The sequence below is a fragment of the Tyto alba genome, unplaced genomic scaffold (assembly GCF_018691265.1).
Source record: "Tyto alba isolate M040663 unplaced genomic scaffold, T.alba_DEE_v4.0 Super-Scaffold_18, whole genome shotgun sequence".
NCBI classification, from domain to species: domain Eukaryota; kingdom Metazoa; phylum Chordata; class Aves; order Strigiformes; family Tytonidae; genus Tyto; species Tyto alba.
This window is the reverse complement of record NW_024881280.1, coordinates 15,713,322-15,733,386: the sequence shown is the minus strand read 5'-3', so window position 1 is coordinate 15,733,386 and position 20,065 is coordinate 15,713,322. Positions and strand designations below refer to the sequence as shown.

The following is a 20,065-nucleotide window of genomic DNA, read 5'->3' as shown; positions in this document are numbered from 1 at the left end:
ACAAATATTCCTAAATGACTGGCCATACCTGTGCTCTTTGTTTTGCCTTTAAGTTCCGAATCTTGTACTCTTCCAAGAAACTTTGTAAAGTTTCTGGCTAAGATGCAAAAAAAGCCTTAAGATGTGATCGTAAAGCTTTCAAGAGAGAAAGCAACTGACCAGAGCCTGAAATATCTACAAAAATTAAAAATTAAGTTCTTAAGCTTTCAATCAAATTTCATTAATTAAGTGACTGGAACCTCAACGTTAGGACCTCCGGTAGCCCATATAAAGTTCATGAATGTAATTAAACTGACATTAAAGGGAGTATTTGTATTTCTCCATCAAATGCATGGCTCTCTTCATAACTTACAGTTTTTAGATGTTGCTTATAAGAGGGTGCACCTCTATTTCAAGTTATTCAAGAAGTTATAAAAAACATCCAGCACAGGAACTAAGGCTTGCAACACACTAGTATTTAAATGACATTATTTAAGTCAGAGACCTAACGAACTTTGAAGTAAATCCATGAACAAAGTTGTGCGGCTTCCTTCCGAAATTTAGCAAGAGCCGTTTCTGCGTGCATTCGCAGGGCTGCAGGTTAGCTCTCGGGCCCTGTCGAGATCCCCAGCCCCGCTGCCTCAGCACGTACTTTTTCCGTAGACCGGAAAACCTTGTAATTTCAAAATGCCTTTCAGGAAGGGCCTTGAAAAATCAGACTTTAAAGGTATAATGCAGCAGGGTTTACAGAGCCCACCGCCGGGCCGGGCCGGGGCCGGGGCCGGGGCCGCCCCGCCGGCTCCTCCCGCTCTTGCGGACGCTACCGCGGGGAGCGGCTCGGGCGGCGCAGAAGCGGGCACGTCCTCAGCCTGGAGGCGGGCAGCGTCCTCCCCGGCGCTCAGGCGAAGCGAGGAGACAGCCCCTGGGCTAAACCCCAGGGTTACGAACGCCGCGCTCCCCTCCCGGGAAGCGCCATTTCGGCGCGGAGCTCGCCAGCGCCCGCCGCAGCGCCGCGGCCCCCCCCTCCCCGCCTCCTCCCGCCGGGGCGGCTGCGCAGAGCCGAGCGCCGCGGGATGGCGGCTCTCCCCGCCCTTCACCTCTCGCACCGCCCCGGCCGGGACGCGGGGCGGAGCTGCGGGAAGCGGCCGCTGGAGCCGCCCCCGGTTGCCGCGGCACCGGCCTTGTAGGAAGGGGCGCCCTGGGGTTGCCGCGACACCCCGCCCCGTTCCCCCCCCCCCCCCCCCCATCCCGATCCCTGGCCTTCTGCCTCTCGCCGCCCTGCCGCGGCCGCGGGCCCGGAGGGCGCAGTCCCGCTCCCTTCGCCGGGCGGCATGAAACTGACCAAAGCCCAGTACGATGAAATAGCCCAGTTCCTGGGGCACGTGCAGCCCACCCGGCAGAGCCTGAGGAAGCTGAAGGAGAAGTTCCCTAGGTAAGTGCTCCCTGCCCTCCGGTGCCACTGCCCGGCTCGGAGCGGGCGGCTCGGGCCCGCGGCGGCGGCCTGCGAGCTCGCTGCGGGCGGGCGAGCGAGGGGCCGCCGGGGACCGCTCCGGCCGGTGCCCCCCCAAGTTCCAGGCCCCACACGGTACAAAAATCACTCGGACATGCACACGGTCATCGACGGCAAAGCGGCAGCTCACTGGAGCTACTGCGAGGAGCAGGGCACTTCTCACTCCGTGACCCGAGAAGCTGGCACAAAATAAAGATCGCTTCCCTCGTCGTCCCCACCCACCCCGACAAAGTAAAAGCTCTCGAGTTGCTTCACGAGGCTTCTAAACACCGAGTAGATGGTACGTGAATGAAACCCTAAGGCTCAGCCTGTGATACTGCTGCCTCTGTGGCTTAGGGAGAAGGGGCCTTCCGGATCCATAACTCTCTACATGGTGCTGCTCTCCAGTTGGAGGCTGAGCAGGGGATCATCTTTAGTGTTCATCTACTTCCCTGAGCTGTGTTCAGAATTGTCAAAGACATTTGTAAATGACCACAGGCTACCATGGAGAGGTGTACATGGCAGGATGTGCTCCATGTGCTGATTTTTCATTGCCAAAGTTTGCTTACTACCACCACCAGCAGAGCTGTAAAGGATCTGTTGCAAGGTTTTTCTCTTTTTCAGGTTTGAGGGAAGGATTACTAGTGCTGAATTGGGCAGGCAGCCAGAGTGGGTTCAGTGGGGAAGGGACCGGTGCTGTCTCTAAAGTCACCAGAAGTAACACAGAAAACTAGGTTTTTAAGTGCTTTGCTTACTTTGGTGAGAGAGAAAAATATGTAAACCAGCAAATGATTCCTATGCTTCCTGAGTGAGCCCTGGTAGCCTTAACCACAAATGTGGCTGAGGAAACTGACACTGTGTGTAACTTCCAGTAAGTGAATGAAAAGGCAGCATTAACTTAGGCTTTTAAACTGTCCAGTAAAATCTTTCCATTTTCAGGAAAGTGTGCAATGTAGTTAAAAATCAAGCTGAAGGAATGGTCCTGTTATAGAGAAGAGGATGCTAAAGCAGTGTGGTTGATTCAGTGAGCGCATTGAGTTGAATTGTTGGGAACCCACCTCACCTTGCACACTTGGGACTTGGGAAACCAGTTACTGTGACAGCATATCTAAGAGATTTAGGCTTGGATTTATCACTTTGGTGATAATGAAATTAGAAGAGGGTGTTTGTGTGCATATATGTGTGCTTGCCTGCACACACGCATGCACATGTTTTTTTCTAGTCATCTTATAAAGCTGTCCTGAAAGGAGGTTAGAATTTGGGTTGGTTTGCCAGGTCATTCACCGTGTGTATGAACCCACTTCCAATACAGATCCATAGGTACATGAGTGTCTGTAATAGGGAAGATAAGTTTTTCAGAAAAAGACCAGGCCTTTCTGCTTATACATTTTACTTTCCAGTCCGCTCCTTTGATGCTGCAGAAGTTCCATTGACTCTTCAGATTCAGAACTTGATGACTTGTGAAAAACTGTGTACTAATAACAACATGGAGTTATATCAGGAAAAAATTACATTTTCTCTAAAGCAGCTGGCTCAAGTGTGGTGAACACTGAAAAGCAGAGATTAGCTATAGTAGTTGCTTCCATGATTTGCTGTCTTAACATACTGTTATCTTGCTATCCACATTATGAGATGAGAATGACCTATTCTGAATTCCACTTGAATTTTGTTTATCCATTCAGGGCGAAGGCTAAAATCTTCTATTTGAATGATCAATGAATTGATAACTTCTTTTAAAAATGTGTTAAGTATATTTTGAAAAGGTCTGGATGTCTCCTTTCTGTGAATGGCTCACCAAGTTATGTTTCTTTGTTGTCTTTTAGTTTATTTCTTGTAGCAGGGCAGATGCAGAAGACCCTGAGAGGAAAAGTTTGAAGTAGCAAAATATGTTGGGCTAATGATTTTAAGATGCAGTTTAAAAAAAAAAAAAAAAAAAAAAAAGGCATTCCAAGGCCTCTCCTTGCCTCAGTAGCAAGGGAAGTGTATTGATATAGATACCTTGTTATAATGTGAAAAATAGTCAGTCTCTATAACATGTATCTTGTCTCAATATCTTGTAAAAGAGGCTTGTGTGCCATTTTAAGTGCAAAAGGGGACGTTTTTTCAGTGATGTGTTTTATAACTGTGGAGTAAGTTCCTTGTACTCTAGAACCTGTGTCATTCTCTTCTAGGACAAGAAGGGTCTGATTGAACTTTCTGGCCTCTTTTTTTCTTTATGAAAACAAAAATGAAACAAACAAACCCCCTACACCACCCAACTCAACTTTCTAATTCAGTCTTTTAAAGAAAATATTCCAGAATCTGTCATAGCACTTGTAATTTGATGAAGGTGTCCATAATCAGTTTGTCATTATTATGTGGTAATAGTTGCTGATTCACACTGGAAAGTACTAGCAGCTATAATAACTGATTTCACCTTTCACTTTCAGTATTTCCCGAGGAAGGATCAGTATTTCAGGGCAATACAATACATAAATTGACAGTTTTCAAGTATTTCTGGTTCCTACTGCCTTGTAGATCTTGATGGTTTTGGTTTTCTGCATTAATCTGCTCATGTTTTCTTCTAATACTGTTTTATCTATTGGTTTCTCACTTGTCTGTTGTGTTTCTTGAAGACTCACAGTTTATGCTCCTTCTTTGTATAAAGTATCTTTCACACTCTGTTATGGGCCTGCACTTGTTCTGTAATTTCTTCCTAAGACTAATTTCCATAAAACTATTGCCACAATTTAATGTGTATAGGTATGCTGTGTGGTGGCTGCTAACATGACCTGTGAATCTAAATATTTTTTTAATACAGTAGTTTGCTCTTTACTGTTACTGAACTAATTCAGCAGGTGAGGTTACTGCTTCCAAAGGGTGTTGCCATGTGATTTATTAATGTCAAATAGTCAAAATTAGTCTGCTTCTAATACTGTTTATAAGTATCCTTATACAAGCATTGAGACTTTTTTGGGTTGTTTTTTTTTACACTCCTGGAATATTACAGACAACATGGATTTAGTCTACTTTGCTTAAAATCCAGTTACTTTGCAAAAATAAAAACTATGGAATCAGATTGCTGTTCTTTTTCTGCTAGTGCTGCACTTTGTATTCTGTGCCTGACAATTACCAATGTATTTATTTATTCTTAAGATATTTGTTATATGCTTAGCAGTTGTCTTCTGATGTGTTCAAGTTTAACAGCAGGATTTTTGGATGACCTGAGGCATTATCAAACTGTAATTTTGAGCACTAAGGACAATAAATCTCTGCCAGTATTGGATCACTGATATGTAGTTCCTTTGAGCTTCTTAACATACACACCACTGAACTGATAATTCTGTATGTTCTGTGTTGTGCTGTTCTAAAGTGTGCCACCTTTTCTGCTTTGTTTCTTACCTGAATTTCTACTTACTAATAATTTGTTCTTTTCTTTGTATCTGCTGTATTTTATTTTTCTGCCTTCTTGTTAGCCACTGGCTCATGTTCTTTGTGAGACTGTTCTTTTCAATGACACCTAATGCCTAAATTGGATTACTGATTGTAGGACTAATTGTAGGAAATGTAGGTATTGCAGGAAATGCTCTGAGAAAGTTACGATTTATTTCTTTTCAGTGCTTGTTTCTCTCTTAAATATTACTTAGAGCTGCCAACAAGTAGAATCTTCTGCATAAGAATCACCTTAGCATTATCTGATTATGGTAACAAAGTGTAGGCTAGATCTTTAAACTTTTAACTGTATTCAAAGACTATTTTAACTTGTTCAGGAAAGTCCAGGTTCTAAGGGTTCAATTGATACCCAAGCTGATACTCTACTACTTCAGTTTAGTTGCTTCCAGGTGGAAAAAAAAATAATCATCTGAGTTCTTATGTATTTGGCAGAATACATAGTTTCTCTTCAGAAACTTTTCCTGAAGCTTTCTACCAAGAGAACATGATTGAAAAAATGACTGAATCCTTCTCAAATCTATACCTGGTACATACCTTGCTGATTTTCTTTGTTTCCAATTCCAATTGAATATTACAGTTTTCTTGATTGAATCTTCCTCTAGTCTCTAACAGGCTTTCTAAGGGTGTAAGTTTTACTGACCCAATTCATTATGGTACTATCTTGTTTTTTATTCTGCAAAGTTTTTCCTGGTTTGATTCCCTTCTGAGTTTTTGAATTACTTATGCCATGTTATGCTTCAATTGAGGATTCCAAAAACTTCTTGACAGTGAAAGTTGGCTTAGTAACCTTGCATCTTTCAGAGATTCCAAAAACTGTGCTTTTCAAGTTCTTGTATTGAATTGTTGTGAAACACATTTCATGCCATCTAGGAGTGCTATATTTTTCCATAGCACAATTAGTGCAGTCTGTATTGTTTATCTTCCTTACCTAAAGTTGTTAAACAAACAGTGCCTCTAGCCCAATTTCCCTTTCAGTACCTTCAATTTTATTCCTGTAGAAGAAGCATTCTTTCTTTGAGCCAGTCTGAGTGCAAACTGTGTTTGTAGAGAGTTTCAAAGTACTGGAATTTCAAAGTATTAGAATTTATAGCAGCTGTTCTGTGGAGGTCTTCACTTTTCTTCCATGCATGTATTCAAAGAAGTACTGACCTGTCTGTGTCCCTTCTGTGAAAGCTTCCTTCCTAGTGATCAGGAAAAGCTTTTCTTACAGCAGAAAAATAAGGGAAGCTGTCATAAATGTGAGAGAATAACTTTTTTTTTTTTCTCTTTTTTCCAATAAGCAAGAGAAAAATGCGATGCACAGGTTATTATTGATATGCTTGATATTCAGGTATGGATATTTGGATTTCAAATATGTAACTTCATGTTTGATTACTGGAATGCACAGGGTCTTTGTTCCCAGGGCATAACAAGTGATGCACGTTCTTCATTCATGATCTGTCTTCTTCATTACTTAATATCACTACAGGTTTTACACACGTTTTCAGTGATTATATTGCTCTTTCTCCAAATTACTGATAGCCTTATTAAATGACACCAGGCCTGGAAAGCATCCTAACAAGATTTTTAATTTTTAAAAAATACATTTGTGCATGGTAATGTCTCACAATGTAAATTGGAAAATATAATTTGTTTATTGTTTACTTATTTTTGTCACTTTCTCAGTCATGTTTCATACTGAAACAAAGGCCCTAAAGAAGTTTAAGTGTATGGCATCAATGTTATTTCTTTTCCCAGCTGCTTAAGACTGAGCTGGCATTTTTTCTTTATCTTTTCCAGTGCCATTGCTGACTCTCTTTTTGGGTTTTAGAGTTGATGATAGATATACCTCTCATTTTCCTCTTCTAACTAGTTTTATTTACAAGAAAGTATATTGCTTTTTCATGAGTAGTTTAATTCTGTCTTTGTGCTGTTGCTTTGATTACCAAGCAGTATGAGAAGCCCAAGATGGTTGCAGGAAACACAAAGGTAAAACTGCTCCTCTTTTTTTTTTTTTTTTTTTTTTTTGTGTGTGTGTTTTGTTTTGTTTTGTTTTTTGGTTTGGTTTGGTTTTTTTTTTTTTTTCCATTCCTGTATTCTGGAGCCTGGAGATTGAGGCAAGGTGGAAGGAGAATCCTCTGTCCTCTGTGTTAGCGTTACCCAGGAAGGAGAACAGTGAAGCTCAAGAGCAGAGGGCAGCTAACTGTCTGCGTGGGTTTCGGAGCTCTAGGCTCAGGACTCGAGCACAGGTATATTAGACGGGGAAATCTTGTCTATGAGCAGGCAACCTACTTCAGTTGCACTCTCTTCTGCCTGGAAGGGCTCTTGTCATAGCAAAACTGACATAATTCTTGTAACCTCCTGCTCTCCCTGCTCTTTTGAATAGTTGGTTAATTGTTTTGGAAAGCAGAGAAACTAGGCTGGTTTTCTTAATCTACAAACACTGATCTAGCAAATCTATTTTAGAACGTTGCTTTTGTGCCCATGAGTGCTAGAAATGTCCTTCTTTTACAAAAAAAAAAGAAAGTATAAGAGCACATCTTAAACTCCCTCTGCTTTTCTGTATTCTCAGTACTTAATTAAATAAATTCATGCTCTGCCTATATAAATGACCTCATTGATTTCAGTAGAACAGCTCATGAGAGAAAAGAAAGTGGACATTAGTACGAGATGCAGAGACTTGGAGCGAGATGCTAAATGGCCACTGGTGTAATTCCACCCTGTCTATTTTGAAGTGGCAGATACTTTGCACTAGTGAACTGTGTTTAAATGATGTGGAGCATGTAGCTCGAGCAGCAATGAAAACAGTAGAATTTTTTAAGTTTTGTTCTTCTTTTATGTTAGACTTCAGGGTAAACAAAGTTTTATACTACTGTTCATTTTTGTCTATTATATCTAGCAAAAACCTAATACAATTTAAAATTTGTTATGTACTGAGAGCTGCATTTAACCTCACAGGTAAACAGATTGATAATAAGAGATGAGAAGGAGGTCTTGGATCATTATTTGAAGAGAAAATTAACAATATACAAGTTTTCAGAAATGACCTACAATAAAATGTAGCATATTCAAAATAATCTTAAAATAAAATAAAAATTTACTATACAAAGTCATTATGTGAACTCTGTTCCCTATGGAAAGATGTTCATGTTATTTGAACCCTTGGTAGGAAATGTAATGTAAGATATTACAGCTCTGATAGGCTAAACCAGAGGGTGGTACAGGTTTTCTCTTTTTCACATAAATGCCAGTGAACAAGCCTTAAAGAACTCATAACTGATTGGTATGTCTTGCTGAAAAACTGGTTGCTTGTGCTATGACTCTAAATAAGAAGGATATTAATCCTCCCCTGTAATACCAAGTGTTGTGTGACTGAAATTAACTAAATCACCGTATAACTCAGAAGAACTTTGTCTCCTCCATTATTCATTAGATTAAACATAATATACTTATTTAAAAGCTAGCCATTGATATCACTGGAAGCTTTCAGAGTAGAATGAGAAATACAGTTTTGCTTAGTTTTGGGGCTCTCAAATACTAACAGACAGGATTTAGACAGAAACTTCTTATGTTGTCACATTTAAATGCTAGGTCATCAGGACATGGGTGACTTCTGGATTTGTTTGGAAAGAGATGGAAAGATATTTTTTTGAGTTGCTTGCATGTTATCTATTAACTAAAATGTAGATGACACTTATAAGCATGTGTCAACATGAAAGTTAATTTTGCAGGAAGTCCACTGTAGTTTTCTGTTATAATTTTTATAAGTCTAATCATCTTACAAGCATTCCCACATCTGTTGTCCATCCTAGCAAAATGCAAAGTTATTTTAAACGTTAGTCTTGAAATTTTTCTTGAAATACACAACCAAAATTAAAGTTGTACTTTCTGAATTCTTGAGTACTGATAAGTCTCTTCCTTCTCTCTTAACCTTTTCCCCTTCCAATACGGAAAGTGCTACCATATGGGAGTACAGCTCATTTTATATAAAAAAAAATCACACAAAACAGGACTTACTACACTTGTGAAATTCATTTTGGCTGAGTAAAGGGAAAGCCTTTTTGGCCTTGAGGAATTTATACAAACCACGTAGAAGCCAATCCTATATCCTTTGAAGATTTGATGGTGAAATACAGTGATTGGAGGGGGCCTCTTAAAACAGACGTGGAAATTAGTTCCTTATAATTTGAAAATGCGCTCTGAGTCTGTTGTTGCTATGTGTTAGGTGCTCTCGTTTAATGCAGAAGAAAAGAAAGAGAAAGAAAGAGAAAGAGAAAAAAGAAAAAGAAAAATAGAAAAGAGGAAAAAAATAAAGGAAAAGAAAAAATAAAAATAAAAAATATAAAAATATGGAGAAGAGGAAGAAGAAAAAGCAAGAGAAAAAAGGGAGAGAAAATTAAAAAGGGAGAAAAAAGAGAAAGGAAAAAGGAAAATAAAACAGAAAAGGAGAGAGAAAGAGAAGGAAAAAAGGGAAAGAAAACAAGAGAAAAGGAAAGAAGGAGAGGAAGAAGGAGAAAGAAAATCCTTTTATATGTCAAAGCTGGGGGAGTTGTCTTGGTCACAGTGCACATTACTGTATTGTTTCATGAAGTTTAATTTGGTTGTACTTTTTGCCGCTTCACAAATTCAGTGGTTGTGATAATCTCCAGTAGGATAAGCATATAAGTCTTGTGGCGCTGTTTTTTCTAAGTATTTAAATCTAAAGCGAGCTTGGTGTCATCAGACAGACCAGCAGATGTCTGTAGATTTAAGGGACAGATTATGGTGGTTGTTAAGGAAGGATGAAGTGGAAGTTTTAACACTGACCATATGTGCATTTTAATTGACTTGTGGATTTTAGGATACCATTATATTCATGTTGCTTGTATTTAAGGACAATCATGATAAAAATGGTAATTCTTGATTGTATTTCAGAAACAGTTCCATATTGTATCGTTCTTCTGAAGCCTGCAAACAAGTCTAGGCTACAGTTTTATGAGCAGAGGGGATTTGCTACATCAGAAGGGAAAATATTTTATTCATGCGTTGTTTTTTGGACAATCATATTCTGGGCTATATTACAATGGCACGATAAATTGCTGAATACACTGTCTGCTGAATATGACCTCACCATGAAAAATTTGATGCATTAGAGTAGGAAAGGTTGGAATATATCAACCTTAGCTGACAAGAGACTTTGAATTTTGACCTAACACAGATGACCTTTGTGTGCAATAAAAGTGAGTTTAATCTCCAGGTCAAGGTTGAGGTGAACGGTAGGGCAATGTGGATTGGTTTGTGCTGGCTATGGCTGGATCACACCTAGCAAGAGAAAAAATCCAAGGTCTTTGCATTTCAGAGTAACCAAATGCTTATTTACCTAAAGTTTACTCATATCTGTTATACCACCTTCAAAAACTGTGCTGTACTGTAGACAGTGAACTCTTCAGCAGCTGTGTACTAACTTGTTTGAAGCTCAGTGTTTCAGAGTAAAAAGTGTGAGGTATGTATATTCTGCTCCTATAGATCATTGAATAGGTAAGCTAAATAAAATTTCTTCTCTAGCATGTAGAATAAAGACTGCCAAGTATTTTGCCTTGCTATGAAAAGGGTGAAATCTAGAAGCTTTATTTCTTTGACAGCTAACCTGTCTTTGGAACATCGGAAGTTTATTCCTAAGTGGCTTATGCTTTTAGGAGGAACACAATTAAGAGAGCTCTGATATGTTTCACTAGGCAAATACAAAGAAAATGGGTCCTTTTGAGCACTCCCTTGCTGTAAAAGATATTTGATCAAAGAAGTTAAGTTACAAAATGTTTTGGGGGTTGTCTAGGTTACATAATAAAGACGTATAGATGAATTTAAATAAAAGATTGTCGTTTTTTATACTAGTCACAAACAAAATCTGCCTTTTTAACTGGTTGGTGTTCCAGGAGTGCTATTTTACTAACATACTAACAGTACATGCCCTGAATACTTTACACAGATAAGAGTGGTAGCGGTGGTGCTGTTGGAAGGAGGGGGAAGGAGGGAGTTCTCTTTAAATCAGCCAGGAAAAAAAAAAAGTTTGAGACTAATGGAAAGAACCTCTACTCCTTTAATAGAGCCTGCAAAATATATTCTCCAGGACTGATCAGCTCTGAAGGCTCTAGAGGTTTGATGATTGGAATGGCAGGAAATCACGCTTTCAGGACATAACGAATTGACTAGGCCATCCATCATTTGTTAGCATGCGCTGAAACACTGGGTTTGTGTGCAGAGGTCTGTGATTTAGTAAATACTTGGGAGATGAATAGAGCTTACACACAAGGGAAGATATTGCTGTCCTTCAGCAGCCTTAGACACAGATCCCTGCTGAGAAGGCCGTCTGACAGCAGCTCATCAGTAACTGGCCTGTCACAGTCAGTGATGCCCACCAGCCATCCCCAGTATATTAAATGCATTTTTAATATCTGCTTCAGTAGATTTAATGAAGAAAATTTAGTTGCCATACTCTGATCACTGCTTCCTCAAGTGTTTTAAAGCATTGAGTGAAGCACTTCCAAGAAAGGATCTGTGCCGATACCTGGAGGAGTTGATTGAAAATGAAAGTGAAACAGAATGCAAACAGGAGCGTTATTATCCAAACAGTTTCCTTAAAGCAAAACAAAAATGTTTGGAAAACGCAGTTATCTTCTTAGAAACAACTGACCCTCCTGCAGAGGGGCCATATGCAGCAGACTGTACAGCAGCAGAGGTGCAGAGCTGGGGAAGGTGTATGCACAGTGGTTCTGTTTAGTGTGGCTGGGCTTGCCAAAAGGCATAATTGTATTTCCTACACTTTCAGATGTTGGTACTTGAATCAGATCATCATTCTGTCCGGCTTTCAGAGTCCTGAGAGGAGGCTGGCTATGAGCGGAGGGAATGGAATAGATAATGTTTTTAATAACTAACATAGATTTTATTTTGGTTTTAGCATTTTTGCAAGGGATGCAGTTGGTGAAAATCATTGTAGCGTTCCATGGTATTATTTAAACTGATATAGGAAACAAATAATAAGGCACAATGGAAAATACAACTTCCGCTATTTTTACAACTTCATAGGCTCAGTACGGACATTCTGCTTTTAAGGATTGTAAGCAATTATTTCTTTAATATTGTAGCAAATGATAAGATCTTTTGCTGTCCATATATATAGATAAACTTCATAGTTGTTTGAATTTCCTGGGAACTTTCAGGGAAAACTTCTGTTTACATAAAGACAAATATGTTGGTTTTCATTTTCTAACGAGATTCAGTGCTTATGATATTTACTTCAAGACAGCAAGACAAACAACTCGATTTTGTTGCAAATATCTATTTGAAACATTCACTTCTTGAGCTTTTTTTCCCTCAGGAATCCATTCTGTGTTCACAGAAGAGAAAGCAAGTGCCGAATGAGACCTATAAATTTGATGCTTGTATGTGTCAAAACAGTAATGTATTAAATGCATATTATTATAAAAATTTAAGATGTGTCCTAAACACTTACATTTTTATAACACATGACAATATTAAATAATACATTTTCTTGTTAGCATCTGTTTGCTGTCATTGTTGGCAGGACCTATGATTTATTACTTAAATTAATGACTACAACCATTTTGGTCCTGATATATGCCCCATAGCTTATCACATCAGTTAACAAAATAACATGCATGCTTCCATGAGACTCATTTTTTAATTGTTTATTCCTTTAAGTTCCTGGTGAAAATATCATATTTGTTTGCAATGTGAAAATCTCAGAGGTTTGTATTACACTTCAAAATGAGTGCAACAATGGCGAGGATTAATTTCTGTAAGAATGTGAAATACAGTAACTGATCCTACTAAAATGATCTTCTAAGACAACCCTGATAGAGTATTGTTACAAAAAAAAACCAACAGCTATTGCAAGAGGAGGGGAAAAACACTGCTCTGTTTTCTTCAGATCCAGTAATGGTTAAAAGCCTTGTTCATTTGTTTGACTAATTGGTACCATACAAGTAGATTTCAAACTTCCATTGGCATGCTAAGATTTCACGCTCTATCATTAGTTTTCAACTTGTATTTCATGGAGTCCTTGTTGTCCATGGACTTCAAGTGAAGAATTCAAAGTAAATGAACTTCTTGTCAGCAGGCTTAAATTTGCCAAACAGGAATCTGTGCCTGTTGTGGGAAAAATGTTTTGGTTTGTGAATCCCTTGGGTTGAAAACTTCTGTTTTGTCAGCAACTAAAGCGTTTTTGTCTATCTTATGGTTTCTTTTCATAGTTTTTGTTTGTTTGTTTGTTTGTTTTTTTTTAATTCTAGTGTCCATAATGTTTTGAACATGGTAGTGATACGAATGGGATGTATTATCCCCTCCAGTGCACACTCCAGGATATCCAGTAGCCTGATTGATAGTGACAGTCTCATTGCTTTATGCTGGAGAATTCTTGAACTTCAGTCCCCTGCTTTATCTTTCTCATCTGAATAGGATATTTAAGCAAGTGTTGCTGTCCATCCAAACTGCCAAAATGGCTTCAGGTCAGGTTGTTCTGCTGAAGAGGACTTTATTTTTGGGTAAATTTTTCTATTTACATATCTGTTTCTAGGCCTACAAGGTCATTGATAGCATTGATTCCCAGATACCCCCAGAAGCTTCAACACCGAATAAAAATGTCCTAAGATAGCTCACATTCTTCTTCCACTGAAAGCAGAATGTTGTCAAATATTTCTTTGAGTAAGACACGTGTGATAGCAAAGGTAGTCTCTTGTGTAATGCAGCCTGTCTGATATTGTTTCAAAGACAATATAAAAACTGTGACCAAAATAGAGGTAATACTCACTCCTGTGACTAAATTAATATAAGGGGTCTTTTGGAGTTCCTCATTGTTAATTGAGAACCCAGACAGCAATAAGGACACCATGTATCTCTATTCCCATTTGTGGTTGGCTAGGAGATGGCAGAACATCTTGTTGGTCCACTATTGATACTGGTAACGTCCAGTTCTTCTCATTGCATATCTTTTGTGGAATGCAGATGTGCATTTTGAGGCTACAGCTGGTGCAAAGTACGATTAACTAATAGCCAGAGAGTGAGTGTAAGTTGCTACAGATGAAGAGGCTATTGAACATTAGCCATTTCCAGCATTAATATAAAATTCATGTTGTCAGTGCTGCTGTCCTTCAGTTTTCAACACAGCTGAGCAATGTGTCTTCATAGACAAGCGCATTATCTTGAATACACAAAATACAAAAGGATAAAAATAACTAATAAGCTAGATTTCTGGTTCTTACAGAGCTTGAAAAAGATGTGCAGTTAGCAGGTACTCCAATAGGCCAAGCAAGTTCCATTCCAAATACAGTGTTTAATGACCTCATTGCAAGGAATCTGACACAGGAATATGTTTTCCTTTATCCTGTTATTAGAAACAGGAGAATATAATTGTTGACCAAAAAGAGAGATTGGACTACATTTTTTTTTTATCTCATTTGTACTGTATTTCTTTGACATTAGTGGTCTGAGAGAGAAAAAGGAAAATGGTCCTTTATGGAATAAATGCATGGTTTCAGTCTAAATATTTTTTGAGCTATGTCTGTCTGTTTGGTATGTCCTCCAAGTGTGGAGTGGTTTCTTCTAAACAAGTCCCTTTGGTTGCCGAACAAATATTATTCACAAGCTTCCTGCTTACACTTTTTGCTTTAATTTGCTATTTAGATACAGACCTTGCCAGTGACAGGTGATCATTCTTATGCATTATTGGTTTTGTGGTTTTAAGATTTCTGGATTGAGAGTATTGTCCATTTATCTCGGTGTAGATGCTTGCCATTCTAACATTTTAAATCTCAATCATTTAAAAATATTATTCAAATATTTCAGATACTGTGTAGAAATTAATATATTTCTTTGTTAGAAAGGTTTGGGCTGTTCAACATGTATCATGTTAATTATTTGCTTTATTTTGTGATTTTTAGCTCTTTAATCTCTTAATCAAATATATATATGTATATCTGTATCTATATCTATCAACAGACCTTTGCATTAGTGGATCAGGATGTTTACTGAAATAACCAGTTAAAATTATTAAAATATGCAGTGGAAAGCAATGTGCTTAGTTTAATGTGCTTCCGAGTATTAAGTGCAAGTAAAATGGTATATAGACATGGAGCCATTTGTTATATTTTAGTATATGAAGCAATAGCTGTGTAAACCTTAACCTCGTAATTTTGCAAGTTCCACTTTATCATGTAGCTGTAAAAGGTAATCAAAATAAATCATGGAAGATGAAGAAATATTTTCTAGGGCTTTCTGTATGCTTTCAGAAGTGGCGCTTGATCCATGAAATTTTAGTAAGCATATTAAATAATACAATATGATGTGCAACGTGTCAGGTCTGATAAATTATTTTGTATAGGACATTTATACAACATATGGTGAGCTGCTATGTGAACAGCTTAATGACTAAATTATGTTAATCTTTCCTGCCATATTTACTTTTCATTTAAAAAAACGACATTTTCAAATTTTTATTTTACTTTTTTGATCACGGGTAGATATAAGAAAGGTGTAGGTCATCTCCGAGAAGCCGTGACAGTGATCCAAGGTTCCTCAGCTGTGCAGTGTACATAACACAGATGTTGGGAGAGTCATCTGTCAGCTATGCCTCTCCTATGGAGTTAAAGTTCTAGGGGGAAAAGAATTCGACACAGTGCTGTCACTGTTACATTTTCACAATAGAAAAGCATGCAAATATTCAACCTCCTGCTTAGCAGTAGTGCCCTGTCTAATGTCTGTGCTGGTTAGAATAAAAAAATAGTGGGTGCATCTAGGGCTCATAGATCTGACAAAGGTCATGCTATGCTGGGCATTTGAATTGGAAATTGTCTGGACTTAGATTTTATAAAGCTCCCACTGTTGTCGGGGAAAATTTCAGCAGGGTTTTGTCCCTAGAGAGGCCTCTTAGGCCCTTTTCTATCCTATGAATGAATTTAGATGTGAGGGTTTCTCCTGCCTTAAAACTGTTAAGTTCATTTTGCATACATCCCCAGAGAGAAAAACTGGCAGATGCTTTTGTCTTGGAAGTGTTTAAAAGAAAACTGCAGAACAGGAACAAGGGAGAGAAGGGGCCCTGTGTGGAGTCCCAGAACATTTTGGAAATGGCCAATATGCAGTTTTCATCAGTACTAAGGCGGGGCGCAATATGGTGCCTGTAGCTCACTAGGGAATATGAATGTTGATTAAGCATACTCCCAGGCTTTGAAATCCTGAAAGCAGTGTCAGAATAATGGATGTTGAGCAAATGTCAAGCATTTGTTAATTTCTCTGTTATTTGGAGTTTATCTACCATGATCAATCAAATAAACTAGTGCTTCTCTGTTGTGGCATGTGTCATTGATATGGTGATTAGGTGGCTAGAGAGGCCTTCTGCCTTTTTTTTTTTTTTTTTTTTCCAAATCCAGGTAACAGATCACATATGAACAGCCATAACTTTATGTTAAAGATTTGTTTGTGGTTAGTTTAGTGGAGAGTGGTGCATTAACAACATACTTTGGGAAACTGAGAGAAAAAAAGTATTTGCATATCCGCTGTGCTAAAAATTACATTCATGCCATTTATTTCATTCATGGCCTTAAAGCTTTACTGTTGTGGTGAAGGGGAAGCTACTTCTACATGAAAGTTGATGGAAGACACTTATTCTTAAATGCAGAATTTTGAAAACAGAGGATATCCACCCCAAATTAGTATTAATTTATTGCTTAGCCGTCTTCTTCCCTCTAAATCTTTTGATTTCTATAAATTAGGTCTCAACATCCCAATTTTTGATTGGGAAACATGTTCAGATGCCCTTTATTTAAAAGTGGAGGGGGTGACTGACTCTTTTTATAAGAATGCACACTCTTTTATAAGAATATGTCAGAAAAGTTGTTAGTTACTAATGTGCAGAAATGTAAACAGTTCAGTTCATAATATTTCTTTCTTCAGTTTCTCAATTTCCACTGTCTTTCTGATGCCCTAATTCTGCTAATTTTCTACTCTTAGAAGTTAGCCAACATACAAAGACCTGATATTTAATTGTGAAGAACAAATAAAAAAATAAAAGGAGAAAAAGACACTGTGGCCTTTGCTACTTTACTGTAATATAATAGAGACTTTAAATGGGAAAGGATAGATTTGGGAAGTTTTGTGTGAGGCCTTTTTGAAAGCTGCCTGAAGGATGTTAACAATCAAATTCCACTGAATTCCAGTGAAGTTTAGTTACACCCTTCTCGTGTTTTGGAGTTTTTTTTTGGTGAAGTCTAGTCCTCATGTGCTTAATGTAAATACGGCAATGTATATTTTTATTATGTTTTTGACAACTCTCAGGAATTTAAGAAGTGTCAATGAGTCATGCCATATGATGATGCAGGTTGAGGTAATTTTCAGTTTATTTTAACATAGAACAAATGTTTGATGTTGAACTAGTTTTCCTTCTTCCTTGACTTCCACAATTATTTGCCAAGGCCTCCGGGCCCATTCTACCAAGACTGGTAAAATTGTGGTGCTTAATGAAGGTGAAGCTATACAGTGAACCTATTGACTGTTTACATTGGAGGTGATTCCATTCTGTTAGTGCATGAGAGTTCTGGAAAACCATACTTTTCTGCAGCACTGTAGGAAGCAAAGCGTGTAGTTATTGTACAGATTTTATCCTTTTCTTAGGAGTAGAAAAGAAGGTTAGAGAAGTTTTAGGATAGAATAATGTAATATTGTGATCACCTCTTGTCAGATGTTCCCTTTATGTTGCCTGACAGTTGTAGGTAGACGGCTCTTTTAAAAAGAGTGCTGGAAAACCACTAGAAAAAAGGAACAGCTGGGTTTCCTTCTTAGTGCTTTTCTGCCATCTTTTCGGTGGGAAGTAAGTAGTGGAATAAAATTAGTTTATTCCCTCTATGGCACAGTAAGCTATACCCCTGGGGCTGAAAGCAGACTTTGTAAATATCTACATATATGGTGCAATAACTTAGAGATACAAGGCAAAGTACTGCACTGTTGACAAGAATTATTCTCTTTTTTTTCTTTTGTTTTGTTTTCTAGTAACAAGTAGTTCTAAAATTATAAACTTTTAAATGATAAACACTGTCTAGGGTTTAAGACTAAAAATATCAAGGGGACTATCTATAAATGGATTAATTTCTTGCCTTCAATCTGTATCATTCCCAAAACTAGAATTTACTTAAGACTACTCTTCTGTATCATCCATGTTTGATTGAGCTAAAATTCTTTAAATTATATCCTGTATGGGAAACATTAATAAGATCCTGACTTGTTTAAGGAATTGATAATTTTGATTGGATTACTGGAAGCTTTTTTAACTTAAGGTGTTCAGTTTTTACCCTGGAGACAGGTATGCAACAGTATGTGTGCTTGACATGTGATCCATGCAAATGCTAAATACAGTAGCAGCATGAGGCAAGTGTCATTAACAGTAATTTATGTAATGAAAGCCACCTGGCTGTCTTCGTAATTAATTGCTTGTAAATAATAAATTTAAATATAATTTATAGTTTTCTAAATTTGATTATATATTTTTAGGAGCAAATTGTTTAAGGGTGTTTGGGGATTTATTTGGTTTCAGATTGGCACAGATATGCTTTTTACATACAGCCTAATTTTTAATGTAAAATGAACAGTCTAATTAGCTTCAAATTGCCATTCACTCATAAAAATAGTTTTCTAAAATTAAATTTAAACAAGTAGTTTAGGCAGGACAATATAGGTTTGAATTAAAAAAAAAAAGTATAAAGTAGAATAATTTTCCCTTTTCTCTACAATCAAAAAATTTAAGATTTGAGTCTGAAAAACTTCCCTTGACAAGGTATTCTATAATTCAGTTCTTTTCCTGGGAACAAGGGGATGTAGCACAATAGTTATCCAAACAAAATGAGGAAGATTAGCCCAAAATGAATATATCAACTATTTCTTTCCAGTAATAGCCTACTAAGTGAATGTTTTTTCAGTGTATGAACCTTGGCCCTATCAAGAGGGCAGACGGGAGAGGTGAGGGATAAATCCCTGGTTTAAATTGTAGCTTCTTTGCCTTAACTGCTTGTTGCGGTCCATTGCTGTTGGAGCTTAGGAGCATCTTTCTTTGCACAACTGTCATCAGATGACTACAACTTCTGCGTGTTTTTGTCTAATGATTCAACATTTAGATTGTGGTTTTAAGAGAAAGAGTTCAAACTTGCAAACATGTTTTCTGTATAATTTCACTGAAGTAGATAGAAATAAAGTATGGATGATGCACAATTAAGTGCAAACAAGTTGCAGAGGTTTTGCTTTTTTGTCTTGGTCTCCGGTATGCTGCTCTATGTTTCTGCTTTGGGATGTGTTCACTGATTCTTTCCTGGATATTGAGAAACTTCTCTTCTTGCTAAGTAACTTGAATTATTTGGGGACAAGGACATCTGCTTATGTTAGTCTCAAGCATTGCTTTTGTAGTTTTTCTGAGAAGTTTTGTTAGCAGAGTTAAAAGGAGAATTTTAGAGAATACCAGGAGATAGGAGGTGTGGAGGACAAGTGCTGGGATTATCAAGATATATGTGGGAGGCAAACCCTGTTTGACTCCTATTGCTTTCTTTTGTCAATGAACTGCTAGACTAGATCATCACAGGGTACCAGAGAAGTTCTGGTATGTGTAAGGTAAAAAGATTCGATAGTCGTTGAAGCCTGATGTCAGAATATTTGAGACTTCTAATGTCATGGTTTAGCACTGATGGTAGTTTTTAAATATGTGTTATGAATATACTTTGGTTCTGTATTGCATCTGAAAATATTTTTCAGCTTGAAAATTGAACCTTACAAAATAGTTTAATGTTTTTATGGAAGAGGCTACATGAAACATTAGTGAAAGAGTATTTACTTACAAAGGTCTCCATATGTTTGGCATTTAAGTAGATTTCAAACATTCATGCAAGTAGTACTGTGCTGTTTAACTCTGTAACAAAAAAATATCAGAACAATATCTTGGGCAAATAACTATCTATTTTCTGTACTTGCTAACTAATACAATGAGACCAAAAAGTAGTTTCTTTTCATTTGGAAATACCACTCTTCTGTTCCTGTGTTTTCAGAGTTCCATTTTTAACCATAATATCTACCAATGTTTATCCACTGTTAAAGCATAATGTTGTTCTTCTCATCGTAACCATATATACGTGAATGGAAAAATAGCATCTTTATTCTGAC

At 37.8% G+C, this 20,065-nt stretch overlaps 1 protein-coding gene across 3 annotated transcripts in view; it reads left to right on the top strand.

Moving 5' to 3' along the window:
• The first annotated feature begins 1,083 nt into the window (after positions 1-1,083).
• Positions 1,084-20,065, top strand: part of CDIN1 (CDAN1 interacting nuclease 1) — a 128,464-nt gene continuing 109,482 nt past the window's right edge. For 2 of the 3 annotated variants that reach the window (XM_042790739.1, XM_042790740.1), the window contains exon 1: positions 1,084-1,411. In XM_042790739.1, coding sequence (XP_042646673.1) covers positions 1,311-1,411 — 101 coding nt within the window. In that variant the 5' untranslated portion in view covers positions 1,084-1,310. The remainder of the gene's footprint in view (positions 1,412-20,065) is intronic. The other variant, XM_042790741.1, reaches the window with a different exon arrangement.